General features: G+C 36.2%; 1 protein-coding gene across 4 annotated transcripts in view; it reads left to right on the forward strand.

Annotated features, from left to right (window-relative positions):
• The window catches only part of TLL1 (tolloid like 1), a 323151-nt gene that overhangs the window by 249644 nt on the left and 47277 nt on the right, over positions 1-26230 (forward strand). For all 4 annotated transcript variants that reach the window (XR_015144096.1, XM_086346186.1, XM_086346187.1 and 1 more), the window contains 6 exons: positions 3320-3436; positions 4630-4775; positions 16066-16261; positions 18148-18273; positions 20234-20394; positions 23582-23762. Coding sequence is in view for 3 of the 4 variants with exons in the window: in XM_086346186.1 (XP_086202312.1) it covers positions 3320-3436; positions 4630-4775; positions 16066-16261; positions 18148-18273; positions 20234-20394; positions 23582-23762 (927 nt within the window). In the remaining variant the exon portion in view is untranslated. The remainder of the gene's footprint in view (positions 1-3319; positions 3437-4629; positions 4776-16065; positions 16262-18147; positions 18274-20233; positions 20395-23581; positions 23763-26230) is intronic.

Below are 26230 nucleotides of genomic sequence, written 5' to 3' on the forward strand. Positions count from 1 at the left end.
CTGTAGACATCACAGTTTTGCCTCTCAGGTTTTTGTGGCTTAGAAGGTGTGTATGTAGTTTGTGTCATAAATTGTAGCTCAAATTTGGTGCACATCAAAGTATCCTACCAACCTTTAACCACAGACCACACATTAACTTACATGAGGCACTTTCTGTTGCCCTCTGTTTCAGCTAAAGGTGAGAGCTGCTGTGAGCATGTGAGTATCTACTCTATTGATTTTTTTTTTTTTTTGAAATTGTAACTTTCTCTTCTATTTTTAGAAGTAGCTTTGCTCAGTTGTTTTTGAGTGCCTACAGATCTTTTCTTCTTAACATCTAAAACCTGCTGAATTAACATATTTATATTAAAAGTGATAGCAGCCTTAGTAGATCCAATACATCTGTAGAAATGCTTAAAAATAAGGAAACATAAAGATTTGAACTAATTCGATGACAGGTTGAGGAAAACCTTGTCTTGAACATTTAGCTTCTTAGCCTTGTAGTAGTTGTTGTTCTTCAGTTAAAAAGTCCTCTCTGACTCTGTGATCCCACTGCCAGGCTCCTCTGTCCATGGGATTTCCAGGGCAAGAATACTGGAGCGGGTTGCCATTTCCTTCTGCAAGAGACCATCCCCATCCAGGGATCAAACTCATGTCACCTGCACGGGCAACAGTGGATTCTTTACTACACAGCCACCTGGGAAACCCCAGTTTCTTAGCCTAGATGAAGCTGTTTATAATATATTGATATGTACGTGTGATCCTAATAAAACATTTCATTAAATTCATATTTAAAAATCAAATCTAAAGCTGAAATACCGAGAACACTTTTTTACAGCAACATCAGCATTACATACATACTGCAGGGTATAATAGCCTAATACACTGGTTCAGTCTGACCACAGTGTTCATATGGAAAGCTTTCCCCACTATTTCCTCTGACACCTCACTCCTCAGAGTGTAGCCACCACACTGGCAGACCAGAGTACTTGGGTGTTAGAAATGTAGAAATGCAGGTTCCACTCCACACCTTCTGAAACAGACTGCATTTTAACAGCTGCTGCTGCTAAGTCACTTCAGTTGTGTCCGACTCTGTGTGACCCCATAGACGGCAGCCCACCAGGCTCCCCTGTCCCTGGGATTCTCCAGGCAAGAACACTGGAGTGGGTTGCCATTTCCTTCTCCAATGCAGGAAACTGAAAAGTGAAAGTGAAGTCGCTCAGTCGTGTCTGACCCTCAGCGACCCCATGGACTGCAGCCTACCAGGTTCCTCTGTCCATGGGATTTTCCAGGCAGAAGTACTGGAGTGGGGTGCCATTGCCTTCTTTGGCATTTTAACAGACACCCTGGCAATTCATATGAGCTACAGTTTTTTCTTTTAGTCAGGTTTCTGTCTTCCAGTTTCCTTTTATTCAGAATTGAAATAAAATTGAAGTACAGTTGATTTGCAGTATTGTATTAGTTTCAGGTGTATAGCAAAGTGATTCATATGTATATATATATACACACACTAAGTTGCTTGACTGACTCTTTGTGACCCCATGGACTGCAGCCCACCAGGCTCCTCTGTCCATTGGTTTCTCCAATGGCAAGAATACTGGAGTGGGTTGTCATTTATTCCTCCAGCGGATCTTCCCAACCCAGGGATCGAACCCGCGTCTCCTGCAGTTCCTATATTGGAGGCAGACTCTTTACCACTGAGCCACCAGGGAAGCCCATATACATATATGCATGCTCACTCATTCAGCTGTGTTCAACTCTTTGAGCCCCCATGGACTGTAGCTTGTCAGGCTCCTCTGTCACTGGCATTTTCTGGAGCAGGTTGCCATTTCCTATTCCAGGGAATCTTCCCAACCAAGGGTTCGAACCTGCATCTCTTACATCTCCTGCATTGGTAGGCAGATTCTTTCCACTAGCACCACCTGCGAAGCCCATATCTAGCTATCTATCTATCTACACACACACATATATTATTTTTACAGATTATGTTCCATTATGGGTTGTTGCAAAATACTGAATATAGTTCCCTGTGCTATACAGTAATTCTTTGTTGTTTATCTATTTTATGTTAGAATAGTGTGTATCTGTTAGCCTCATGGGCTTCCCCTGTGGCTCAGTGGAAAAGAATCTGCCTTCAATGCAGGAGACACGGGTTCGATCCCTGGATGGGAAAGATACTCTGGAGGAGGGCATGGAAACCCACTCCAGTATTCTCGCCTGGAGAATTTCCATGGTCAGAGGAGCCTGGCCAGGCTACAGTCCATAAGGTCACAAGGAGTCGGACACAACTGAAGCAATTTAGCATGCATCCACATCTGTTAATCTCATACTCCTAATTTATCCTTCTCCCCCTCCCTTTCCTACACATTGCAGTATAAGAGACATTACTCTCTTTTACATGGCCCTAAGTTTTTAATACATGCCCCTAATACCATTTAGGAAGACATTTTTTTTTTCTTTTTTGCCTGCTAGCTGTTAGTATAAATGTGTTTTGACTTTTTTCATATACTAAAACTATATATGAAATCATTAACAAGGATACACAAAAATGAATGACAATATATTATTATTTGTAGAATTATTTCATGTGTATTATCATATTTAACTTTTTACCATTAATATGAAACCTTTGAGCACAATAGCAAACATACAGTAAGCAATGAATATTTGTAGAGGGTTGAGGGAGGGAAGAAGGAATGACAGATATTATTATATTCATTCAGTATTATACTTGCCTTTGGGTATACAATCAGAAAAATATCAGAACTCATACTCAAGTCTTCTAATACTGTTTGCCATTCTGCCTACTACACTACGTGTTATAGCTTTATAGATGGGATGGAATGTATGTAGTAATTAAGATCCTTAGGCAGCCTGGAGGTTTCTGTGACAAATGGCCGCTGAACTTGGCTAAACAAAGAACTACACTTGAGCTGTCACTTCCCAACTAATGACCAGACTGACAGTTAAAGTATTTTTTCAGGATCACTTGAGGTCTTTTCTCTTCTCTGTGGAATAATATTCCCTACCCTCATGTATCATGTACAAACAGATGTTTTGAGCTACCTGTTTCCTAATTCCACAGATAGTGGTAGTGGTATCAATCATTTAATCTAAGGGTGATACGTTCCGATATTCTATAAATAAATAAGAAGAAATAGTTTTACTTATACACCTTTATTAAGTAAATATTAAGGATTCATAGCTATGGCTCTAGTTACTAGGCATGGTGATAGGAACCAAATCTGGTTTTATGTATGTAATTTGTAGGTAGTATGAAAACCAGTTAGAAAATAAAGTCATACTTAGAAGTCTGTCTTTATTCTTTTATTTCTTTTAGGTAGATTCTGTGGAGACAAATTGCCTGAAGTTCTTACCTCTACCGAAAGCAGAATGTGGATTGAGTTTCGCAGCAGCAGCAATTGGGTAGGAAAGGGCTTTGCAGCAGTCTATGAAGGCAAGTAACTTTGTGCTTAGAGATGGCTTTTCCTTGGACCTCTTAACAGAAATGTACTTTCAATTTCATTTGAATAGTATTGTAATTTTATTTTAATTATGAAACTTTCTAAACTGCATCATGATGTCCATGGGATGATTTTAATAAAACTACTCATTCAGTTTAATTGCAAAAATAACCTGTTTTGTGGTACCAGTAATGTGGTAATATATAAATGTTCTCATCAGGGATGTGTGGGGAAAAAATAACTCATTAGAGATGTGTGGAAAACAACAATAACATCAAATGGCACAGGATTCTCAAACTTTGATTGTTTTTTCATAATAATATTAAATATTATGAAGAAATTACCACTTCTCTTTGTACTGAGTTTGTGTGTATTTTATGCCTATACTGCAGAAATGTCCTGTTAAAGGAAACTGCATAGAAAATAATTGTGCACAGTTCTGGAGATTGCTTTGTCTAAATGAGAGAGTCAGAACTCAAGAAGAATTTACCAGATGCTTTGTTCTAAAAGGTCTCTAAAAGAGTAAACTGGCATTGTGCTTCTTCTTGTCAGACCATGGGTGGAGATGACCCTTTTTGCTCCTGCCTCTGACAGCACAGAAATTTAGGCAGTTTACAAGAGAGACAGTCTGTGCTTCTCTTAGACTTTTAAGAGAACAGGAGCATTTGTTTCAGAGATTAGCTGTGTGGTCATGAAGGGTTTGGCTTGGGTGGAGCCACAGATGTTGCGCAAGAGGCCTGCTCACAGCAGGGGCCCAGGGAGTGCTGTGGGGCTTCTCTCCTGATGAGCTCTTCCACTGACTGAGGTCAAAAAACCGAAAGAAGCCATTCAGGGAATCACAGAGCAAACTCACATAGAATAAATTTTGAAATCTCAAGAAGTTTTTAAAGTCTAACAGAGAGGCTTGTTTTTGTAAAGGTGTGAATTAACAGTGGTTAAAAAATCTTATTTTCCTTTGCTGACTGTTATCTAATATTTATAGCTAAGTGGCTAGTTTTGTTTTGTTTTGTTTTTAATCAATGAAATACTTGGTTGATAAAAGTATTGGTGACCAGCCAACCTTGATTTTTATAACCTGGTCTTTATATGTTCAGCTATAGGCACTGAACTAAAATGCTATCTTAGAAGAAAATGGAAATGAAATGGCATGTCTAGGTTTATTTATTTATTTTTTTGCTTTTCTCAGCTATCTGTGGAGGTGAGATACATAAAAATGAAGGACAGATTCAGTCTCCTAATTATCCTGATGACTACAGGCCAATGAAGGAATGTGTGTGGAAAATAGCAGTGTCAGAAGACTGCTATGTCGGCCTGATCTTTCAGGCCTTTGAGGTAAAGTCCTTCAGGCAGCCTTTGTGAGGCACATCCTCCGTAAATGACAGTGCATTTAAGGAAGCAAGAACTATGGAATCGGTGAAGAAGAGAAAGATTGCCTATAAAATGCAACATCAAGAGCAAGAGAGCTTTTTTTTTTTCCTTTGTTCCTCTCATTGCAGACATTTTCAAGAAGATTAAAGTGAGCTTACATTATCTGTGCTTTTGAATTAAAATGTTTGAAGTACTGACAATACTTTCTTTTGAAAAATGGCCAGGCTTGTTTCACAAGAATGCTTGAAGAGTCCATTAAAAAAAAAAAAAAACTCTTATTTCTCCTCTAAACTAGGAGGCTAAAGGTAGCTCATCTTTTTTTGTTGTCTTTAGGGGGAAAATCCATTTTACACCTTTTTTATTATTATGCAGAAAATTGTTTATATCAAAAACAGGGATTTAAATATTCTTAGGAGATTTTTACTGCATCAAAAATATTTATTGGGGAAGAAACCAGCACCAAAATTGCATTATTAGATGAGGACAGAATAAACCAAAGGCCAATCAGAATCCTGGAGCAAAATCTGCATCCAAACTACTATGCTAGCTAATGAGTCATTTTTGTGTGATGGGGAGAACTGAGTAAGAGGTGAGAAGCCAAGAGACATGAGAATTTGTTCGGAACTCCTGAGTATGCTTAAATTATAGAATCAGGCTAGAAATTGAGAGCCCAAAGCAGAGTAGGTAGGAGTGATGAGGTGTTGGCAGTAGGTCCAGGAAGAGATCAAGATGCCATTATCAGAGATTATTTCTTACTGATTAGAGGTACTACTGGAGAAGGCAATGGCACCCCACTCCAGTACTCTTGCCTGGAAAATCCCATGGATGGAGGAGCCTGGTAGGCTGCAGTCCATGGGGTCACTGAAAGTCAGATAGGACTGAGCAACTTCACTTTCACTTTTCACTTTCATGCATTGGAGAAGGAAATGGCAACGCACTCCAGTGTTCTTGCCTGGAGAATCCCAGGGATGGGGGAGCCTGGTGGGCTGCCGTCTATGGGGTCACACAGAGTCGGACACAACTGAAGCGACTTAGCTGCAGCAAAGGTACTACTTACTGTCCGAGTGATCAGAAGTCTCCCGAGAACCCCACTTACTGTCAAGATGTACTTGCCACTGAATTGGTGATGTGAGGTGTCTCAGTCCCCAAAGCAGGAACCCCAGGGGAATACAGGAGTCACTTGAAAGCCCAGAAATGTCGTTCCCTCACCTGTAATCTCTGTAATATATTTTTTGGTTCTTCTCTACCCCTTTGCTTGTACCTTTAATTTTCATTTCTTTTTAATCATGAAAAAAATTCTCTTTTCTCCTATGATCAAGATGTTTATGCCCCTGACCACTTTGCATTTTTGGAAGCCTTGGTTCTGAGATTATTTGATTCACATTTAAATTTTAAATTTTTATTGGATTGAAGACATTATTGAAATAGCCATTTTATTGTAAAGAGTACTAAAATTGTTTAGGATTCACCCACATTTTAGACCAAAACAACTGGTTCGCTGAAAAATTATCTAATGACCACATTACATGTATTTTGAGCTATTGAAAACATTGAGAAGAACTGTCTTCCAACAATACTCCAGTGTTTTATAAAATTCTATTACAGAAGTGATGTTAGCAAATGCATTCATTTGAGGCATCTAAAACTGAGATGCAGAAATTGCTGGCTTAGCTGGTTTGCAGTTTTTTGGTTTTGTTTCTTTTTTTGTTTCGATATACCAATATAGTAAGAGTTGCATTCTTCAAGAATAGGATAATGTAAGGACAAATAGGAAATATTTATACCTCAGGCACTTAGAACCATGCTTGACACAGGGTAGTCATTTAATATACACTTCTTGATTAAGTGGATGAATAAGTTGTTACTACGCTTTGAAACTGAAGTAAGGTCATGTCATATAATAGTTCGATTGATAGTATATTTTATTTATTATCTCCAGTTCCCTGTCCTTTCTTCATTTTGCTTTATTTCCTTATGTTTTTCCTCCTTTATTTATACACTGGACATATTTGATTGTCTAGTAGGTCTCTTATCTTTGACTAACACTAACACCGTCTTTGATTGTTTAGTCTTACTCACACTAACCCAATCATCTTCCTATTTCAGTATTTAATGTTTCTGCATGTCACTCTTTTGCTATTGTCATTTAGTCACCAAGTCATGTTTAACTCTTTTGCAACCCCATGGACTCCTCTGTCCCTGGGACTTCCTAGACAAGAATACTGGAGTGGATTGCCGTTTCCTTCTCCAGGGGATCTTTCTCACCCAGGGATTGACCCCACATTTCCTTGATTGCAGGTAGATACTTTACCACTGAGCCACTGAGGACTCCCCATGTCACTATTTCCTCAAGGAATATTTCTAATTCCACTCTTCCTCTTAAACCCCAAGGCCAGTTCATCAACATATTCCATCTGCTTTGTATTCAAGATATCCTATACATATGATCACTTTACATTTACTTTCTTGCCACCACTGCTCTGATCACAGCCGCTTGCTTCGTAACTTGGTGAGTTCTTCACATCTCTACTTTTGCCTTACATATCCTGACACCCACACAACAGCCAGGATGATGCTCTCACACCATGAGTTATATCAAGCACTACTCTGCTTAAAGTTTCATCAAACACTACTGTCCATATGCCTCATGGAGAAAATCTTTGTGTTAGATTTTAAGGCATGTGTTATAGCACTGCTGGTCCTGAGTTCAGGGTTAATGAATTGGAATATCTGAGAAGGTAACTTTAAACAGAAACACACATAAAGCAAGGCTAAATGTTGATTTGTTTACAAAAATTTTGTGACCAGAACCTCTCAAGAACATAACCCTGTGTTTCCCCAGGAGCTACGATTCAATATTCGCTAACTCAGTGTTTTTAGTGAATTAGTTGAACTCAACTATGGTGAATACTGAGAATTGGCTGTATATGTTTTTAATTTGGTCTAATGGTCATTAGATGGTTTGTATCAGTTAGTCAGTTATCTGTTTAAATCAATTTATTTTGTTTACATATTATATTTTCAATATACCGTTTATACATTTTATATTGAAAATGTATAATTTAAAAACGGTCTTTACTGTTTCTCAGTGTTTCATGTCTTTTTCTGACAAAACCATTTTTATTTAATGATATCAGTCTTTGATTTTTTTCAAACACTTTCTATTTTTATAACTTTTTTATTCCCTGTGTTACTCTCTCCCCTTTCAGATAAAAGGGGCCTTAAGATAAGCTAGTTCTACTGAAATCTACTATAAAGAACTTTCTGGCTGTTTATTATTTATGCCTTTCTGTGAATTTATGTCATGAATATTCACCTTTACTAATACTACTTAGATTTTAATTGTAAGTACAAAAGAAATCTGAACAAGTGCTTTGTTAATGAATTTCGGGTATGTTTGAGCAGGAAAGGACGCTATATGGGTGGTAATAAGAGTCCTAATATATCTATAATCATACCTTTTGGGACAATTTTCTTCTCTAGTAGTTACTAATACATTGATCCTAAGACCAGTACTGAAATGAATTTGTACATGAACGTAAATAGTGTCTAAAATCATTTTGAAGAACATGTCTTCTTTTCAACAGTAGTGTTGGTAAAGCAGGCTCGGTACTACTATTTCACTTGAGCACTTTCAGTATGCAGAAATACATAAGAGAAAAAGTTGGGGAAGCTATAAATACAACTTCAAAGAAATGTCACTAAAGCAGAAAGTGAATGAAACAAATCCAGAGCTTACTTATGTTTAATTAAAATCCCTACCTACATTTATTTATGTGGGATGACACTTGAGGCACTTGTCAGTTTTTCTATACATTCTGATTTGGTTATACCTTGCTTCTGAAAACCATAGTGTGTAATAGTTTTCCTCATCTTTACTAGCAACTTTCTAAACCACATACAAAAGTTTTTTGTTTTTTGTTTTTTTTTTTTCAATCGTGGCACAGTTGACCTTGAACAACACAGGTGTGAACTACAGTTATCGACTTATATGCAATTTGTGTTTGATTAGAGATCACAATATATAAAGTCAAAAAACTAGGGTATAAATGGCTAATATCTCCAAACTGCTTCAGCCTCTTTCTCTTCAATGTTTCATTTATCAGTTCCTTTATTTTTGAGGCAGAGATTGCCGTTCCAGTTTTTCAACTGCACTAGGCTGACACCCCTAACTCCTACATTGTTCAAGGGTCAACTGTATTTTATGAATTACTCAGTTAAAAGTAATCCTTTAATTCTTTAAATATTTTATATTAGTTTAAATTAAGTAGGTTCATCTTTGTGAGTGAACTAGGAAGCCAAGACAAGGAGATCTTAATTAGTTAACATTTTTATGCTTGCCCTGCACTATTTCTTTGGATATTTGGCTAATAATACACTAATGTATTGGTGAAAGTGAAAGTGAGAGTCTTTTAGTCATGTCTGACTCTTTGCAACCCTATGGCCTAGGCAGTCCCTGGGATTCTCCAGGCCAGAATACTGGAATAGATAATAGCCTTCCCTAACCATTGTTTTGGTTAATAACTATAAAAGAGAATTAAGTACCTCTCCATAATTTTATTGAATACTTTAGGCTATCAGTCTATTCTGAAAGATTAGATTAAATAAACCTGCCCAAAGTCACACAAATTTCAATTAGTAGCACTGTGATTAACAGTGCAGTTCCATGGCCTGGCACTCACGCACCCATTTTGTCTTGCTAGCAAAATGAAGCATATATATTCTCTCATAGCATTAAATTCTTTCCCTTCATAGCTATTGTCATTTGTACATTTGTATTATTTAATCAATAAATGCCTATCAGTCAGGGACATGTCTGTTTGTTTATCACTGTTTATATACTATCAAGTGTATATTTATTATCTGGCCATTATAGATTTTCAATGACTCTTTACTAAATTTATGAGTGAGTTAAAAAATATTGTGTCATGAAGAAAAAAAATCAAATGGCAGCATTGAAAAACCTGAATCATATGAAATTAAACCTAACCACACCTTATGGTTTTGATTTCCACATATTTAATCATGTTTGTTTTTTCTCCACTCTAGTATCAAAATTGTCTACTTAAAATATGCACAGTGTGAGAGTTGTGAGTTAGTTTTATTGGGGGCAAAATTAGGACTGCAGACTCTGAGAGAGACTGCTCCAAAGAGGCAAGGGGGAAAGGTCAGCATAGATGTTATTTTGGTGAAGGGAGAATGCATGCAATGAAGCACACAATTTTCCAAAAGATTTCTTCTAGTCTCATGAAGCTTTTGCTAGTCAGGAGCAATAGTCATCACCATGAAGGATTTTAGTGCTTTTCTAGATATGGGGAGATACCAGAATTGGGCTTGTAAAATCAGTTCCTGAAAACATCTATTTGAAGACCTGTCTTTGCTAGTTCTCCACCATCCTACCCCCACCTCAAGTACAGAGTAACTTGTTTCTACTCTCCACCCTGAACTCCTTTCAGAGAGTATTGAAAATAAGAAGCTGCAGAAGCATATGATTTAATCCTTGTAGAGGTAGATGGCAAGTGCCAATAGCAAGTGACAATTTTTAGTTGGCAATATTCATTAAGTACTAATAGTACTTAATAGTACAAATAGTAATAATAAGGGATTATCTGATGGTTCAGGTGGTAAAGAATCTGCCTGCAATGCAGGGGACCCGGGTTCAATCCTTCAGTGTTGGTCAGGAAGATACCCTGGAGATGTACTAATAAAAATAATATTAATTAATAAAATATTAAACATGACAGTACATTTTAAAATAACCATCCTATTAAACATTTTTCCTTTTTATTTAAAATTCCTTTTGTTATAGCTTTATCACGACTTTATTTTTCACATTATTAAAATTAATTTATTTTTAATAACACATGCTAATCTTGATTGTTTTTGTTAGTCATACTTTTCTTTAACATCTTCCCCTAAAGCAACATTAATGACTTAAAATTGTTCCAAGTGTATAGAATTTTGAGTTATACTAACTATAAAAGTTTAATCATTTATGTAGTTATAGTATTAATTATATTTTGAAATTATGTCCTACCACTCACTGAAGACTTATCACGGTAAAATAGATATAACATATGTACGCACAGTAGTGTTAAGTACATTCACATTGTGTAATCAACCTCTAGAACTCTTTTCATGCTGCAAAACTGCAGCTGTTTACCCAGCAAGCAACAATTCCCCATTCATGCTCCCCCCAGACCAGGGCAATCACTGTTGCTTTATGTCTCTGTGAATTTGACTACTCTAGGTACCTCGTGTAAGTGAAATCATACAGTATTTGAATTTCATGTGACTTTTTAAATTTCACTAACTGTAATATCCTCAAGGTTCATCTATGCCATAGCACATGAAAGGATTTCCTTTCTTTTTAAGGCTAATATCCCATTGTATGTATAGTCCACAGTTTGCTTTTCCATTCATCCTCTGATGGATGTTTGGACTGTGTTCACCCCTTGGCTATTATGGATAATGCTGCTATTAACATGGATGCACAAATATCTCTCCAAGACCCTGCTTTCAGTTTTCCAAATGTATACCTGAAAGTGGAACTGATGAATCATATGGTAATTTTATTTTAAATTTTTCAAGCAGTATGGGAAAGCTTTCACTAAAACTATTCCCTAGGAAATTTGGACATGTCAGAGGTTTTTACAAATAACTAGATATTGCAGTAGATGTTTTTGGAATGTCAAATTTATTTGGAAATTTGATTATAAAATGAAAGCACAGTGTGTGAATGGCCCTGAAGCCCGGGCCTGATATCTTGCTCCAGGGTTAGCATTCCTTCAGTCTTAGTGCTCCCTGCATCACTGACCACAGAGCTCTGTACTGGCTGGCAGTGTTAGAATGAGAGGCTGGCTACTTTAAATTATACTTAATTGGTTTCAGATCTTGCTAAATAAAAGGACTTAGCTTTTCAATGCTTCTTCTCTAACATACCAGTCAAGATATGGACCCTCCACTTAATAATGAAATGTAATATCCATCTCTTGTGCCTAAGCTTTGTACTTGTTTTTCCTTCTTTGTGTATTGGATCTACTTCCAGTACCATTTATATGTCAGTTTCCTAAAAAAAAAATTCAGAGCTTAATATCACTTTTATTGTTTTTTATATACATACATATTAGGTCTGTTTACTTTAAGATAAACTTGCCACACTCCTATACGGTTTGTGCTCTGGTTACCTTAAAGTCTGTAATAGGTCCATATCATCATCACATTTGCTACATGTGTAATTGTACGTAACATTGCATTCAGATTCCAGATCTGTGAACTATGTCCATGCTTCAAAGCAAGAAGAAACTTTTTCTTTTTTTGTCTTTATGAATTATTGACTTTTCTGTTCTTTTCCCCATTATCCCTAATGTAACGTAACATCAAGGAATTTATCCACTTTTTAGCTTTGAACATATCTATCTATTCTCTATACTGGAGAAGGAAATGGCAACCCACTCCAGTATTCTTGCCTGGAGAACCCCATGGACAAAGGAGCCTGGAGGGCTGCAGTACACAGGGTCACAAGAGTCAGGACACAATTTAGTGACTAAACTACCACCATCATTCTCTAAAACTGTCACACAAATAACATAAATGAAATAACTCAAACTCTCATTTGTGCTCACCATCATTACTGCTATGCAGATATAGCTAAAGAGATATTAATTCTAATTAACACCAATAGAGCAGATTTATTGTGCTGATATTGCATTAGGATTTATGTAATTAACCTAGAAAAATATGTAAACAGGAATCATGGAGGTCACAGGTGAGCTATCTGGTCAACAACTGTGGCATTGGCTATGTGAGACTATAGTTTTATATTTCTATTGTTTAACCCAAGATACCAACTGCATGATACTTGATATGTAAGTAACATGTAATTCATAAATAAGTACTGGTAGAATCAATCTTAAAATTGATCATTTTTATACATTTTACCCATGAGATATTTACACTTTGTGTATCATATAAAAAAGGACTTTTCTGGTGGCTCAGATGGTAAAGAGTCTGCCTGCAATGTAGGAGACCAGGGTTGGGAAGATCCCCTGGAGAAGTGGCAACCCACTCCAGTACTCTTGCCTGGAAAATTCCATGGATGGAGGAGCCTGGTAGGCTAAAATCCATGGGATCGCAAAGAGACAGGACTGAGCAACTTCACTTCACATCATATAAAATATTTAAAATTTTTGCTAAGTATAACTAGTGAATATGCTGTAAATTTAAAGAGAACTTTTGTGTAACTGTTAAAGGAACAAAGTGAGTGTTATATACAGGGAAATATGCATTATCCTGTTTCTTTGTAATCATTGATGAAGTGTAATTTGTTTTCAATATTGTCTATCTCATTTTCTTCATACTGTATTTAAAAGCCCAAAGCCTTTTAATTAGCCTTTTTTTTTTTTTTTTTAAATTCTGGTGTGACTTCTAATATGAAACAATGTGATTTTTTTCTATTAATTGACCTTCTCTGGCAGGCAGCTTCTTTCCTCACTGTGTGTTCTCACTCCCTTTCCTCTTCTGATATAACCTTTTCCTCCACTTCCAACATGATTCATGAGTTGCAAGCAGTTCATTCTGTGTTGCTCAAGCAGGTAAAGATAGGCTGGCTTGCTGAGACTTTGGTTATTTTCCCTACAGTTTTGTTACTGCTCAGTTTCACTTATTCTTCTATCAAGCTGTATACCTTGAAAGTTTCAGATATTATTTTATATGTCCCCTTAGCCAAAGAATAGCCTTTGGCCATCTGGAAATGTCCTCATATTTATAGAGAATTCTGATTTTGAAGAGAGTGTGTTAAAGACTGAGAGAAGATATGTTCTACCTGGTCAGATAGCCTTGTCACCCCTGGTGACGAATTCACTCCTCGTGCAACTCCTAGCTCTCCCTCACCTTCCTATTTAATAGCTACTGTCGCAGAAGTATGCTTTAAAAGTGAGACATTTTTAACGTTAAATACTTTCCAATTCTTTCCCATAATTCCACATACAAAGAGAGTACATTTTTATGGAAAAATCTGGAATTATGAATCCTAGTGAACTCCTACTGATAGTATAATTTAAAATCACAACTTTCACTCACCCCACCCCCAATTTTCATGCTTCCTGTCTTCTTTCACTTTGTGTTTTTCTATAGAATATATTACTTTCTAATATTTTATGATTATGATTTACCTTGTTTATTGTTCCTTTGCTCTCTACATGCCAGGATAATTTCCAGGACTGCAAGTCTCTATTACTTTGACAAATGATGCATGCTGAGCAGTGAGAAGTATACTAAGCACACTATGCATACTGAGTGAGAAGAGTGCCCAGCGTAGAACCAGGCAGTGAACATTCAATGAAGAAATGAATGACCCTGATTTGTGATTGGGAAAAGGACAGCAGCAAATGCAGTACTTAGTTCTAACCAAATCTGCTTCAAAATATATTCTGTTTGTCTTCATGCTGCCTAATGTGAAGACTATCATTGCTAATGTACTGACAAATCAGGAAATGACTTCTTCAACCAGCTCTGCCACCAGTTTCATGCATACAGATTGTAGTTCATGGAATAAACATGTTCCCTGACATTTGTTTTGTGATAGGGGAATTCCATAAATTAGTGAAATGTATGTTGAATGATGGTTGAAAAGATGTGATACTTTTCATGGTTTATTAACTGTAGATGACTATGCTTTCCAGCTTCAAATACTTAATAAGTAGTTGACTCTACTAAGATTTTAGGGTCAGTCATTTTTTTGGGGGGGGGATTTATATATATATATATATATATGTATTTATTTTAATTAGAGGCTAATCACTTTACAATATTGTATTGGTTTTGCCATACATCAACATGAATCCACCATGGGTGTACACGTGTTCCCAATCCTGAACCCACCTCCCTTCCCATACCATCCTTCTGGGTCATCCCAGTGCACTAGCCCCAAGCATCCTGTATCCTGCATTAAACCTGGACTGGCAATTCATTTGTTATATGATATTATACATGTTTCAATGCCATTCTCCCAAATCATCCCCCCCCCCCCCCCCCGCCACAGAGTCCAAAAGACTATTCTATACATCTGTGTCTTTTTTGCTGTCTCACATACAGGGTTATCATTACCATCTTTCTAAATTCCATATATATGCATTAGTATACTGTATTGGTGTTTTTCTTTCTGGCTTACTTCACTCTGTATAAAATATAGAAGCAAGAATTTATTTAAAAATTGTCTTATAATTTATAAAACAATTTGCAGATTTGTTTAGTATTTTAGGGCTACAACAAATGTCACTCCTTTATAAAGGCCAATGCTGCTGCTGCTGGAGGTGCTGCTGTTTAGTCACTAAGTTGTGTCTGACTGTTTGTGACCCCATGGTCTGTAGTCCACCAGGCTCCTCTGTCCATGGTTGTCCCGGGTGAGAATACTGGAGTGGGTTGCCATTTCCTTCTCCTGGGGATCCTCCCTACCTATTAACTGAACCTGCATCTCCTGCTTTGGCAGGCGGATTCTTTAATACTGAGCCACCTGGGGAGCCCCTTATAGGCCAATAGTCTGAGCTAATATTTGCATTTAGTTGTTTAGGAAAGAGATTAAGCTCAACCAGGATGCACAGGTTGCAAGGAAAGATTCGGGGTAAAAGGGCTCATTTAGCAAGCCCTGTGACTCTGAGAGGGCAGCTAGTGCTAGTTGCATAGTGGAGTCATCTCACTCACAGCTATGCTAACTGTGGATAAAGGATTCATAGACTAAGAAGAATTGTAATCTCATATTATCAGATTTTCCTTCAGAAAGATATGTATAACCTGAAACTATGCAACATATTGATAAAATAATGGTTTTGTTGATCAGCTATGAGCAATTATTATAATTATTGGCTATGTTTCAGAACAAATTATGCATTGCTTATAGGATATCTAGCCCAGATTTCTAATGATAATTTTAAAACTGGAATTTTAAAAATTCTGTTTTCCAAAGAATTACTACTTGTGTTTTTATTCCATTTTAAAAGGCAGTAGCTTCTATGATCCTAATGCATGTGGATGAACTTTTTCATAGATATTTTCTCTGTCTTTACCAGATTAATACACCCTTTATTCATGGACAATATGATATTACCATGCACAATTCATCAGAAATGCTCTCTTTTGTGTAAATAATTTGTTATATGGCCATGTTAGTACCATGGCACTGAGAATACATAATGCTCTTCTTATAGAAATTGTTTTGTCTGTTAATGAGATAGATCACGTATTTTTACTATTACAGATTGAACGACATGACAATTGTGCCTATGACTACCTAGAAGTTCGAGATGGAACCAATGAAAGTAGTCCTTTGATAGGACGTTTTTGCGGTTATGATAAACCTGAAGATATCAGATCTACCTCCAATACCTTGTGGATGAAGTTTGTTTCTGATGGAACCGTGAACAAGGCAGGGTTTGCTGCCAATTTTTTTAAAGGTAACAGAATCATTTAAAATGTAAGCTTCACTTTGTCAACAATAAATATAGTATTATGTAGTAAATGTATTTAGCTTTGAGGCAGGGAAGAAATAGAGTAATGTAATACTGAAGGGTGAAGTATGCAGTCTTCATAAATATATCAATATTTTTATGGTTTTTGATGGAAAAGTTTACTGGTTAAAAAAATAAAGAAAACTAGAATCTGGAGATTTGTAGCACAGGACAGGAAATCCATTAGGATTTTCTATCGTCTGTTTTTTAGGAAACAGTCAAAATAGCAAAATCCAGAAAGGGATATTCAGATAAGAGGAAATATTTGCAAAATAATCAACAAAAAGTTTATAACCAGAAGGGGATTACTAACATATATTTCATCAATTTATTTCCAGGTGACAGCACTTTTATGCCATCCCTTAGCAAGTAGCATTCTACCACATTACAAATAATGTATGGCCTCCTTAGTAGGATATTCTGATCCCTTAAAATGTCTTTTTGACAAAGAATTATTACTAATTATCTTTAATTTTGAATTGTATAATCACATTTTATTTTATTTTCATGTCCTTTGCATGATGTATATTTGTAGGATAAAAAGAAAGCTGTTTCAGTGTAAATAATAGTATCAGATTTGCTTCTTGAAAATTCAAAGACATTTAGGTTAACTGTGTTATTGTAGAATAAAATTCTTTTAATAGAGAAAATAAATTTCCTCTGTGATACCTTTTAAAGAATAAGTGATGAATTCAGTTGTGTATGTCAAAGTGTGAAGAATATCTAGACATTTTTCTTATTTGAAGAGCAAATTGATTTCCCATTTGATTTCCCAAATTGATTCCCAAAATGATTTCACCATTTGAATTGAAAGGCAGAGAACCTTGGCACTTAGGGTATATGTATCCAAAGTATTAATTAAAATATTCATTTACATACTTTAAATCTTCCCCACATGTTATATTTTATAGTAGAAGAAACATACTATAAGAGTCTCTCATGTGATGTTTGTATTTGGTTATCAAAATGCTTAGTGTTGGATGATACACAGTTTCTCCAGAGAATATTTTTTACTGTTTTCTTAATTCAGAGTAGGTTATTCCTAAAGAGTGAGATTATGAAGTACCTTGTCACATGTGTTTTTTTAGAATAATATATATGTTTCACATGTCTATTTTGTATATTTTTTATGTTACCACATACAATTTAAATAATTAATGTTTATAAAATATGGAATTATGTATTTTCTGAATCAACATTGCTATATAAAAAATACTGAATGTTTTAATTTAAAGAGGTCTAGAAATTTTCTTAGTTTTTTTTCCTTTTTAATTGTTTGCCACCATAATTTATTTATTAATAATGCTATTTCCTAAAAGCATTTTTCAGGCTACCTAGCAAACTATACTATGAAATGAACAGATGAATTCATGTTCTTTCAGTAAGTTTTCTATTTAATTCTGAAAAATCTCTACGTCGTAGTAATCTCCTTTAACTTTAAATTCAGAAAAAAACACATGCTGTGTCTGAGATAAGGTGATCATCAGTTGGCTCAGTCCTTCTGATTCTCACACAATTTTTAGGTTGCAGTGACATGGATTCTTATATGTCATCCATCAAAGGCTTGCAAGTGTTTCCTGTTATTTTGTTGAAGAAATCAATTGTTTCAGTTCCATTCAAAACTATTAAAGTTTAAAAATAAAATAAAATTAAAAAAATAAAAATAAAAAATTACTTCATCTCCCTAGGAAAAATAAATAAATAAATAAACCACAATGAGAGATTTTCTTATAAAAAAAAAAAAAACTATTAAATGTCACATTTTCAAAAAATTTTGCACGTTAGTACATAAAAACAAAATAGCTGGTCTCTAATTGTTGCCACTTTTATAGAGGAAGATGAGTGTGCCAAGCCTGACCGTGGCGGCTGTGAGCAGCACTGTCTGAACACACTGGGCAGCTACCAGTGCGCCTGTGAGCCTGGCTATGAACTGGGACCCGACAGAAGGACCTGCGAAGGTGGGGCTGGATTTGCACATGGTGTTCCCTGCCTGAAACCCTACCCATGCCTTTCTCTCATGCAATCTCATTCTCTTTCTCTCTTTCTGCCTCCCTCTTAAGCAAGAATAAAATAGACACAGTTACAAAGAAAATATAGTATCTTTAAAACAGAGGATATTGCATACAAGATAAAAAGAAAGTTATGTGGCTATTTCTATGTGACTCCTAACATAAATATTTTTACACTTTAGAAATATGCCAAATATGGTAAACCTGAAAGTACAGGTAGCTTTAAAAATATATGTATAAATATGATAATCTTTTTTTTTTCTAGGTTAGGTCCACATCTTTATTTTTTTTTTTTTTTAAACTTTACAAAATTGTATTGGTTTTGCCAAATATCAAAATGAATCCGCCACAGGTATACATGTGTTCCCCATCCTGAGCCCTTCTCCCTCCTCCCTCCCCATACCACCCCTCTGGGTCATCCCAGTGCACTAGCCCCAAGCATCCAGTATCATATTAGTTGACTTGCATACACAGATACACATATATATGCATATATACACAAAGGCAAGTAAAGAGACCAATTACTTTAGCTAACTCTTGACTCCTTAGGAATTAATTAGGAACTATGTATAATACATTCCTTTCACTGATGGTGGTGGTTTAGTCGCTGTGTTGTGTCTGACTCTTGCGATCCCATGGACTGTAGCCGCCAGGCTCCTCTGTCCACGGGATTCTCCAAGCGAGAACACTGGAGTGGGTTGCCATTTCCTTCTCCAGAGGATCTTCCCAACCCAGGAATCGAAACTGGGTCTCCTGCATTGCAGGCAGATTCTTCACCGACGGACCTATGAAGGAAGTCCTTCCTTTCACTTAACTTGCTTTTAAATACTCTAATTTTCCTAATCTCACTATCAATAAGAATTAGAGGTAACATAAATAGCTGTTGTTGTTGTTCAGTTGCTCAGTCATGTCGGACTCCTTGCAACCCCATGGACTGCAACACACCAGGCTTCCCTGTCCTTCACTATCTCCTGGAGTTTGCTCAAACTCATGTCCATTGAGTCAGTGATGCCATCCAACCACCTCATCTTCTGTCACCCTCTTCTCCTCTTGCCTTCAGTTTTTCACATCATCAGGGGCTTTTCCAATGAGTCAGCTCTTCGCATCAGATGGCCAAAATTCAGGGTTGATTTCCTTTATAATTGACTGGCTTGATCTCCTTGTAGTACCTCTTTTAAATAAATCACCCAAAAGGGAAAGAAAACCAGTTTAAATGGAGTTTTGGGAGTAACAAATATGCTCTATTTACTATAGTTTACCTTGCCTTCTAGCTCAACTAATTCTTCCTAAGAGTTTCTTGTCTTGGAAAAAAAAAATGAAAGAGTTTGGAGAAATAAGCAATTGATTTTGGTCTTACTACAATAGGCTGTATTGTTCTTTATACATATTTTTATGAATTCTTACAGCAATCATATGGTATAGATATTATATCTGAGAATATCCAGAGGGATGGTACGGGGAGGGAGGAGGGAGGGGGGTTCAGGATGGGGAACACATGTATACCTGTGGTGGATTCATGTTGATGTATGGCAAAACCAATACAATATTGTAAAGTAATTAACCTCCAATTAAAATAAATAAATTTATATTTAAAAAAAAAAGATAAGAAAACTGACACCCAGTTTTTTTTATATTGCTCAGACAACTTTAAAAGGACCTAAAATGTTGTAGTTCAGCCATCACTTTCTTGTAGTTCAGCAATCACTTTCTTGGCTCCAAACCTGCAAAATAACACTTACAAATGGGATTAGATGATTCAAATTGTTGTACTAAAGACTACAATTTTCTAGATTTTGAAAAATTCAGAAGATGGTTGAAATTTAACACTGAGATATTTAATCATTAGTGGAAAGGTGCTAAGAAGGGGAGAGATTTATTAGGGGAAACTTTCCTTTTTCTTTCTTTCCAGCGGCTTGTGGCGGACTTCTTACGAAGCTGAATGGCACCATAACCACTCCAGGATGGCCCAAGGAGTACCCTCCCAACAAACACTGTATATGGCAAGTGGTTGCACCAACACAGTACAGAATTTCTGTGAAGTTTGAGTTTTTTGAATTGGAAGGCAATGAAGTAAGTGAATAATAAATATGTTTTTATAAACCGCTTTAGGAATCCCCAATGGCGATCTGGAAAGCTAAAAAAGAAAGGCAAAAGGAAAGAAAGAAGGAATGGAAGGAGGGAGGGAGGGAAGCAGGGAGGCAGAAAAGATGGAGAGAAGAAGACAAGAAACAAGTATGATAGTACAGATACTCTAGTTTTCCTTTGCTCTGTTTCTCATTTCTGCAACTGCTTATAATTCCTGTTGGCACTGGATGATTTAGACTGTCTCTAGGAGATTGAAAATGACTCCCCAGCATTTTCCTGATTTTCTGAAGTACTATTAAAACATTAGGGTCATGTCACATAGACTTTTCTAGAAAAACAAACCAAAATTCACTTGTTGAATCGTAGCAAAAATTCCTTTTTGGAAGAACCTGGTATATTTCACTAGTGGAAATGGGTATATTTTCATTATATAACTAGTTTTGCATTATGAATATGCTTATGATTCACAAAGATTAATTTTTAACCTCAATAAAAGATGAATCTGGTTGACACTATCTTTCCTTTCTTTACCTTTATAGTTTACCATAGTAAAAGTCCAGTTTTCTGTTAGGTGATCACTTTTAAACAAGTGAAATCATTTATTTGAAAATTCCTATGTGCTAGTACACAAGCACCAAATTCAAACAGAATGTCAACCCTAGAAATGACAACTTTTAGAACTGTGTCTTGTATGACTGGTCAATATTGTTTTAAGTCCGGAGAAAATGTAACAAAAGTTTTTTTTTGTTTGTTTGAGCTTTTGTACTTTGCTTCCTTTTCTCTTTCTAACTTTCACATCTTTTCTCCCAGAAACTTTTTTTCTTTGTTTATTTTAAAATGAAAAAGTAAAAGTGAAAGTTGCTCAGTTGTGCCCACTCTTTGCCACTGCATGAACTATACAGTCCATGGAATTCTCCATGTCGAAATACTGGAGTGGATAGCTGTTTCTTTCTCCAGGGGATATTTGTAATCCAGGGATCAAACTCAGGTCTCCCACATCACAGGCAGATTCTTTACCAGTTGAGCCACCAGGGAAGCCCAAGAATACTGGAGTGGATAGCCTATCCCTTCTCCAGGGGATCTTCCCAACCCAGGAATTGAGCCAGGATCTCCTGAATTGCAGCTGAGCTACCAGGGAAGCCCAATTTATAATGAATTAAGATTCAAAAGTACGATAAATTCACTCATAAAATGTATTTTTGTCTTTGATGTATATTTGTTGAATGATTGCAAATAAGTGGAGAACAGAAATATAATGTATCTGTGGTGGTTTAGTCGTTCAGGTGTGTCCGACTCTTTGTGACTCCATGGACTATAGGCCATAAGGCTCCTCTGTCCTTGGGATTTCCCAGGCAACAATACTGAAATGCATTGTCATTTCCTTCTCCAGGGGATCCTCCCTACCCAGGGATTGAACCTGGGTCTCCCACATTGCAGGCAGACTCCTTACCAACTGAGCCACCAGGGAAGCCCAATGTATCTGTACTCCTGGGTAATATTATTGGTAATAATTGTGGGTTTTATGCTATAATTTTGCATTATATATGTATCTTTGCTTCTTCTTTACCCCTCCCACTTTTCCTACTTTTTTAATCATTAAAAAAAAATTTTATTTATAGTAGTGAAGGCATTTGTGTGCATTTTTAGTCTGTTATTAATGGCTTTGAGGTGGGACTTCCCAAGAGGCTCAGCGGTAAAGACTCCACCCGACAATGAAGGAGAAACCTGTCTGATCCCTGAGTTAGAAGATTCCCTGAAGAAGGAAATGGCAACCCACTCCAGTACTCTTGCCTGAGAAATCTCATGGACAGAGGGGCTTGGAGTGGCTATAGTCCATGGTGTCGCAAAAAGAGTTGGACATGACTTCACAACTAAACAAACAATAGCTGGCTTTGAGGTGAAAAGAAGTGCAGACGTTTGTGTTTCCCTTAAGGAAATTAAAGTCTGAAATGCAATGAACTGATGTTTCAGAGAATTGTACAATTTTAGACCTCTAGGGACCTTTTGAGGTCTTCTTCACAACATGTATAAGTTTTATGATGGAAAAACTACTGCAATTTATTTTTCTCACATACTTTATCCACATGAAACATCATTTTTCTTTAATAATTATCTGAAATTTAGAGAAATATTAAAATTTTAAAAAGTATTTTTACAGTAATCTTAGAAAAGCTTTCACATGAGCAGCACTGTTTTGAAAATGGGACTCTTCCTACCAGTTCTGCAATGTCATGTGAGCTTAGTATTGAGTGGCTTCTACTTTCTGAGTTTCCCTAAAGCTGTTAATTATGGCAGAAATGGCGTTTTGATTGACTAGTTGGTAAAAGTTCCAAAGGATAGAAGTTTATGTTTAGAAGGAAGATAGGTAGATGGTTTTAAAATAAATGGTGCATTGTGGTTGAAGACATTTTTCTCATGGTAATGGCGTTTTGATTCACTAGTTGGTAAAAGTTCCAAAGGATAGAAGTTTATGTTTAGAAGGAAGGTAGGTAGATGGTTTTAAAATAAATGGTGCATTGTGGTTGAAGACATTTTTCTCATGGTAGCAGTCTTTATTCATGGAAGGAGGCTTTACAGACTCTAACATATCCTGGAAATCTCAAATTTATGATGAGGTTACTGTGTGGAATGTTGTTAAAAAATTCTGTGCATTTTCATAGTTTAACTTATTGGCTATTTAAAATAAAGGCATGAGCAAAATCTTGACTTATAGAATACTGGGTTATGTTATCACTTCATTGTTTCATTCATTATATTCATATCCAAAAGGAAAACCAATAGGAAACAGCTTTAACCTCAGTAACATTATTCTATTTTTGTGTCAGAGCCCTCTCTAAATAAAAGTTGCAGTGGTAGCAAAATAGATAGAAAATTTATTTCACTTTTCCTAGCAACATTTTGCTTATTCATTACCTAATTAATATCACAAAAAACAGTAATTTAGGTTTACATATTACAAGGCACACATAATGTGGAGAGTTCAAATCATACACATTGTTAAACAAATACTCATCACCCATCTCAGCTTTCTTGAAGTCTGTATATTTGGACCTATTAATCCAGTTTGACCCACAAGAGTGAAAAGGGAAAAACATAATAAATTTTTAAAAAACAGCTGTCAATTATCTGATGCTTTCAGATTTGGTGATTACAGTAACCTGTTTATTTCTAGGTATGCAAGTATGATTATGTGGAGATTTGGAGTGGTCTCTCTTCTGAGTCTAAATTGCATGGCAAATATTGTGGTGCTGAAGTGCCTGAAGTGATCACATCCCATTTCAACAATATGAGAATAGAATTCAAATCTGACAATACTGTATCCAAGAAGGGCTTCAAAGCACATTTCTTCTCAGGTATCAGTATTCTCATGTTGCATGTGTATTACAGACTTTCAAGGTGGATTGGCTTAAATTGTATGCTATCCATTCTTCATAGTTTTCTATAAATGAGCTTGGAGGTACACTGAACCCATGAACATGTATCCTACTTTAATAATTTTTTACTTAAAGTTAGGATATTAATAATAATGGCCCTATGAAATGCAATTGTCAAATACTTAGATCTTCAGTTCATTCCAGTTGCTCAGTCATGTCCCACTCTTTGCGATCCCATGAACCATAGCACGCCATGTCTCCCCATCCATCACCAACTCCCAGAGTCCACCCAAGCCCATATACATTGAGTCGGTGATGCCATCCAACCATCTCATCCTCTGTCATCCCCTTTTCCTCCTGCCCTCAATCTTTCCCAGCATCAGGGTCTTTTCCAATGAGTCAGCTCTTTGCATCAGGTGGCCAAAGTATTGGAGTTTCATCTTCAACATCAGTCCCTCCAATGAACACCCAGGACTGATCGCCTTTAGGATGGACTGGTTGGATCTCCTTCCAGGCCAAGGGACTCTCAAGAGTCTTATCCAACACCACAGTTCAAAAGCATTAATTTTTCAGTGCTCAGCTTTCTTTATAGTCCAACTCTCACATCCATACATGACCACTGGAAAAACTATAGCCTTGACTAGACGGACCTTTGTTGACAAAGTAATGTCTCTGCTTTTTAATATGCTGTCTAGGTTGGTCATAACTTTCCTTCCAAGGAGTAAGTGTCTTTTAATTTCATGGCTTCAGTCACCATCTGCAGTGATTTTGGAGCCCCCCAAAAATAAAGTTAGCCACTGTTTCCCCATCTTTTGCCATGAAATGATGGGACCGGATGCCATGATCTTAGTTTTCTGAATGTTGAGCTTTAAGCCAACTTTTTCACTCTCTTCTTTCACTTTCATGAAGAGGCTCTTCAGTTCTTCTTCACTTTCTGCCATAAGGGTGGTGTCATCTGCATATCTGAGGTTATTGATATTTCTCCCTGCAATCTTGATTCCAGCTTGTGCTTCCTCCAGCCCAAGATTTCTCATGATGTACTCTGCATACAAGTTAAATAAGCAGGGTGACAATAAGCCTTGACATACTCCTTTTCCTATTTGGAACCAGTCTGTTGTTCCATGTCCAGTTCTAACTGTTGCTTCCTGACCTGCATATAGGTTTCTCAAGAGGCAGGTCAGGTGGTCTGGTATTCCCATCTCTTTCAGAATTTTCCACTGTTTATTGTGATCCACATAGTCAAAGGCTATGGCATAGTCAATAAAGCAGAAATATGTTTTTCTGGAATTCTCTTCCTTTTTCCATGATCCAGTGAATGTTGGCAATTTGATCTCTGGTTCCTCTTCCTTTTCTAAAACCAGCTTGAACATCAAGAAGTTCACGGTTAACGCATTGCTGAAGCCTGACTTGGAGAATTTTGAGCATTACTTTACTAGCGTGTGAGATGAGTGCAATTGTGCGGTAGTTTGAACATTCTTGGGGATTGGAATGAAAACTGACCTTTTCCAGTCCTGTGGCCACTGCTGAGTTTTCCAAGTTTGCTGACTTAGATTTTGTATACATTCTAATCAGATATATCAAAGCCTAGTAAAAACAACACAAAATTATTTTGGCAATATTTTCATACAATGACTTTGGAAGTGGATAAGGTTAATGATCTGGAGGAGGAAGTGGCAACCTACTCCAGTATTCTTGCCTGGAAAATCCCATGGACAGAGGAACCTGGTGGGTTACAGTACATGGGGTCTCAAAGAGTTGGACATGACTGACTTACACTGAACCAATTCACATTAAAAATTCCCTCTTAAAGAGGTGAAATTTGATTAAAAGCCCCTACATTTTAAGAAAATAAGTAAACATCAGTGAAATTCCCTAAATTTCCCAATTTCAAAATTATTCCTCTTAAAAACATTATTCTGAAACTTGTGAAACTTTAAATCCATCTATTGATTAGTTTATAAGTATTAATACAAATTAATACTATTAGTATGTGTTTTTTATTGAGTTAAATTTTCTAATTTTTATTTTTATAGTTAGTTTGTAACATTTTATAGACAATTGAATAAATATTTGCTGCATTGTGTATGTTAATCCAGAAATTTTTTATGGAGACATAATCTTAAGTAGTTCTGTTTATAACCAGTTCTCTAAAAAGTTCAGAAGTGGTTATGATTTATGAAAACATAATGAGAAGTGTTTAGCTATTTTTCCACATAACTTTCCCCAAAAATTTATCAAGAAATTCAATTTAAAAAGAAACAGTATTTATTATAAGTGAATTCATATTATATAGAAAGGAAAACTATTTAAAAATATATTCTAGCTTTATTGCAACTAAGTGATGCATCAAGAGAGAAAAAACACAAGGATATATACTTAGATTTTTAATGAATAAAATGAAATTAAACTATAGCATTATTTTTAAAATACAATTATTAATATCTAAT

This window comes from Bos grunniens, chromosome 17 (assembly GCF_055505025.1).
Source record: "Bos grunniens cultivar Pamir isolate PY7600 chromosome 17, Bosgru_T2T1.0, whole genome shotgun sequence".
In the NCBI taxonomy this organism is placed as follows: Eukaryota; Metazoa; Chordata; class Mammalia; order Artiodactyla; family Bovidae; genus Bos; species Bos grunniens.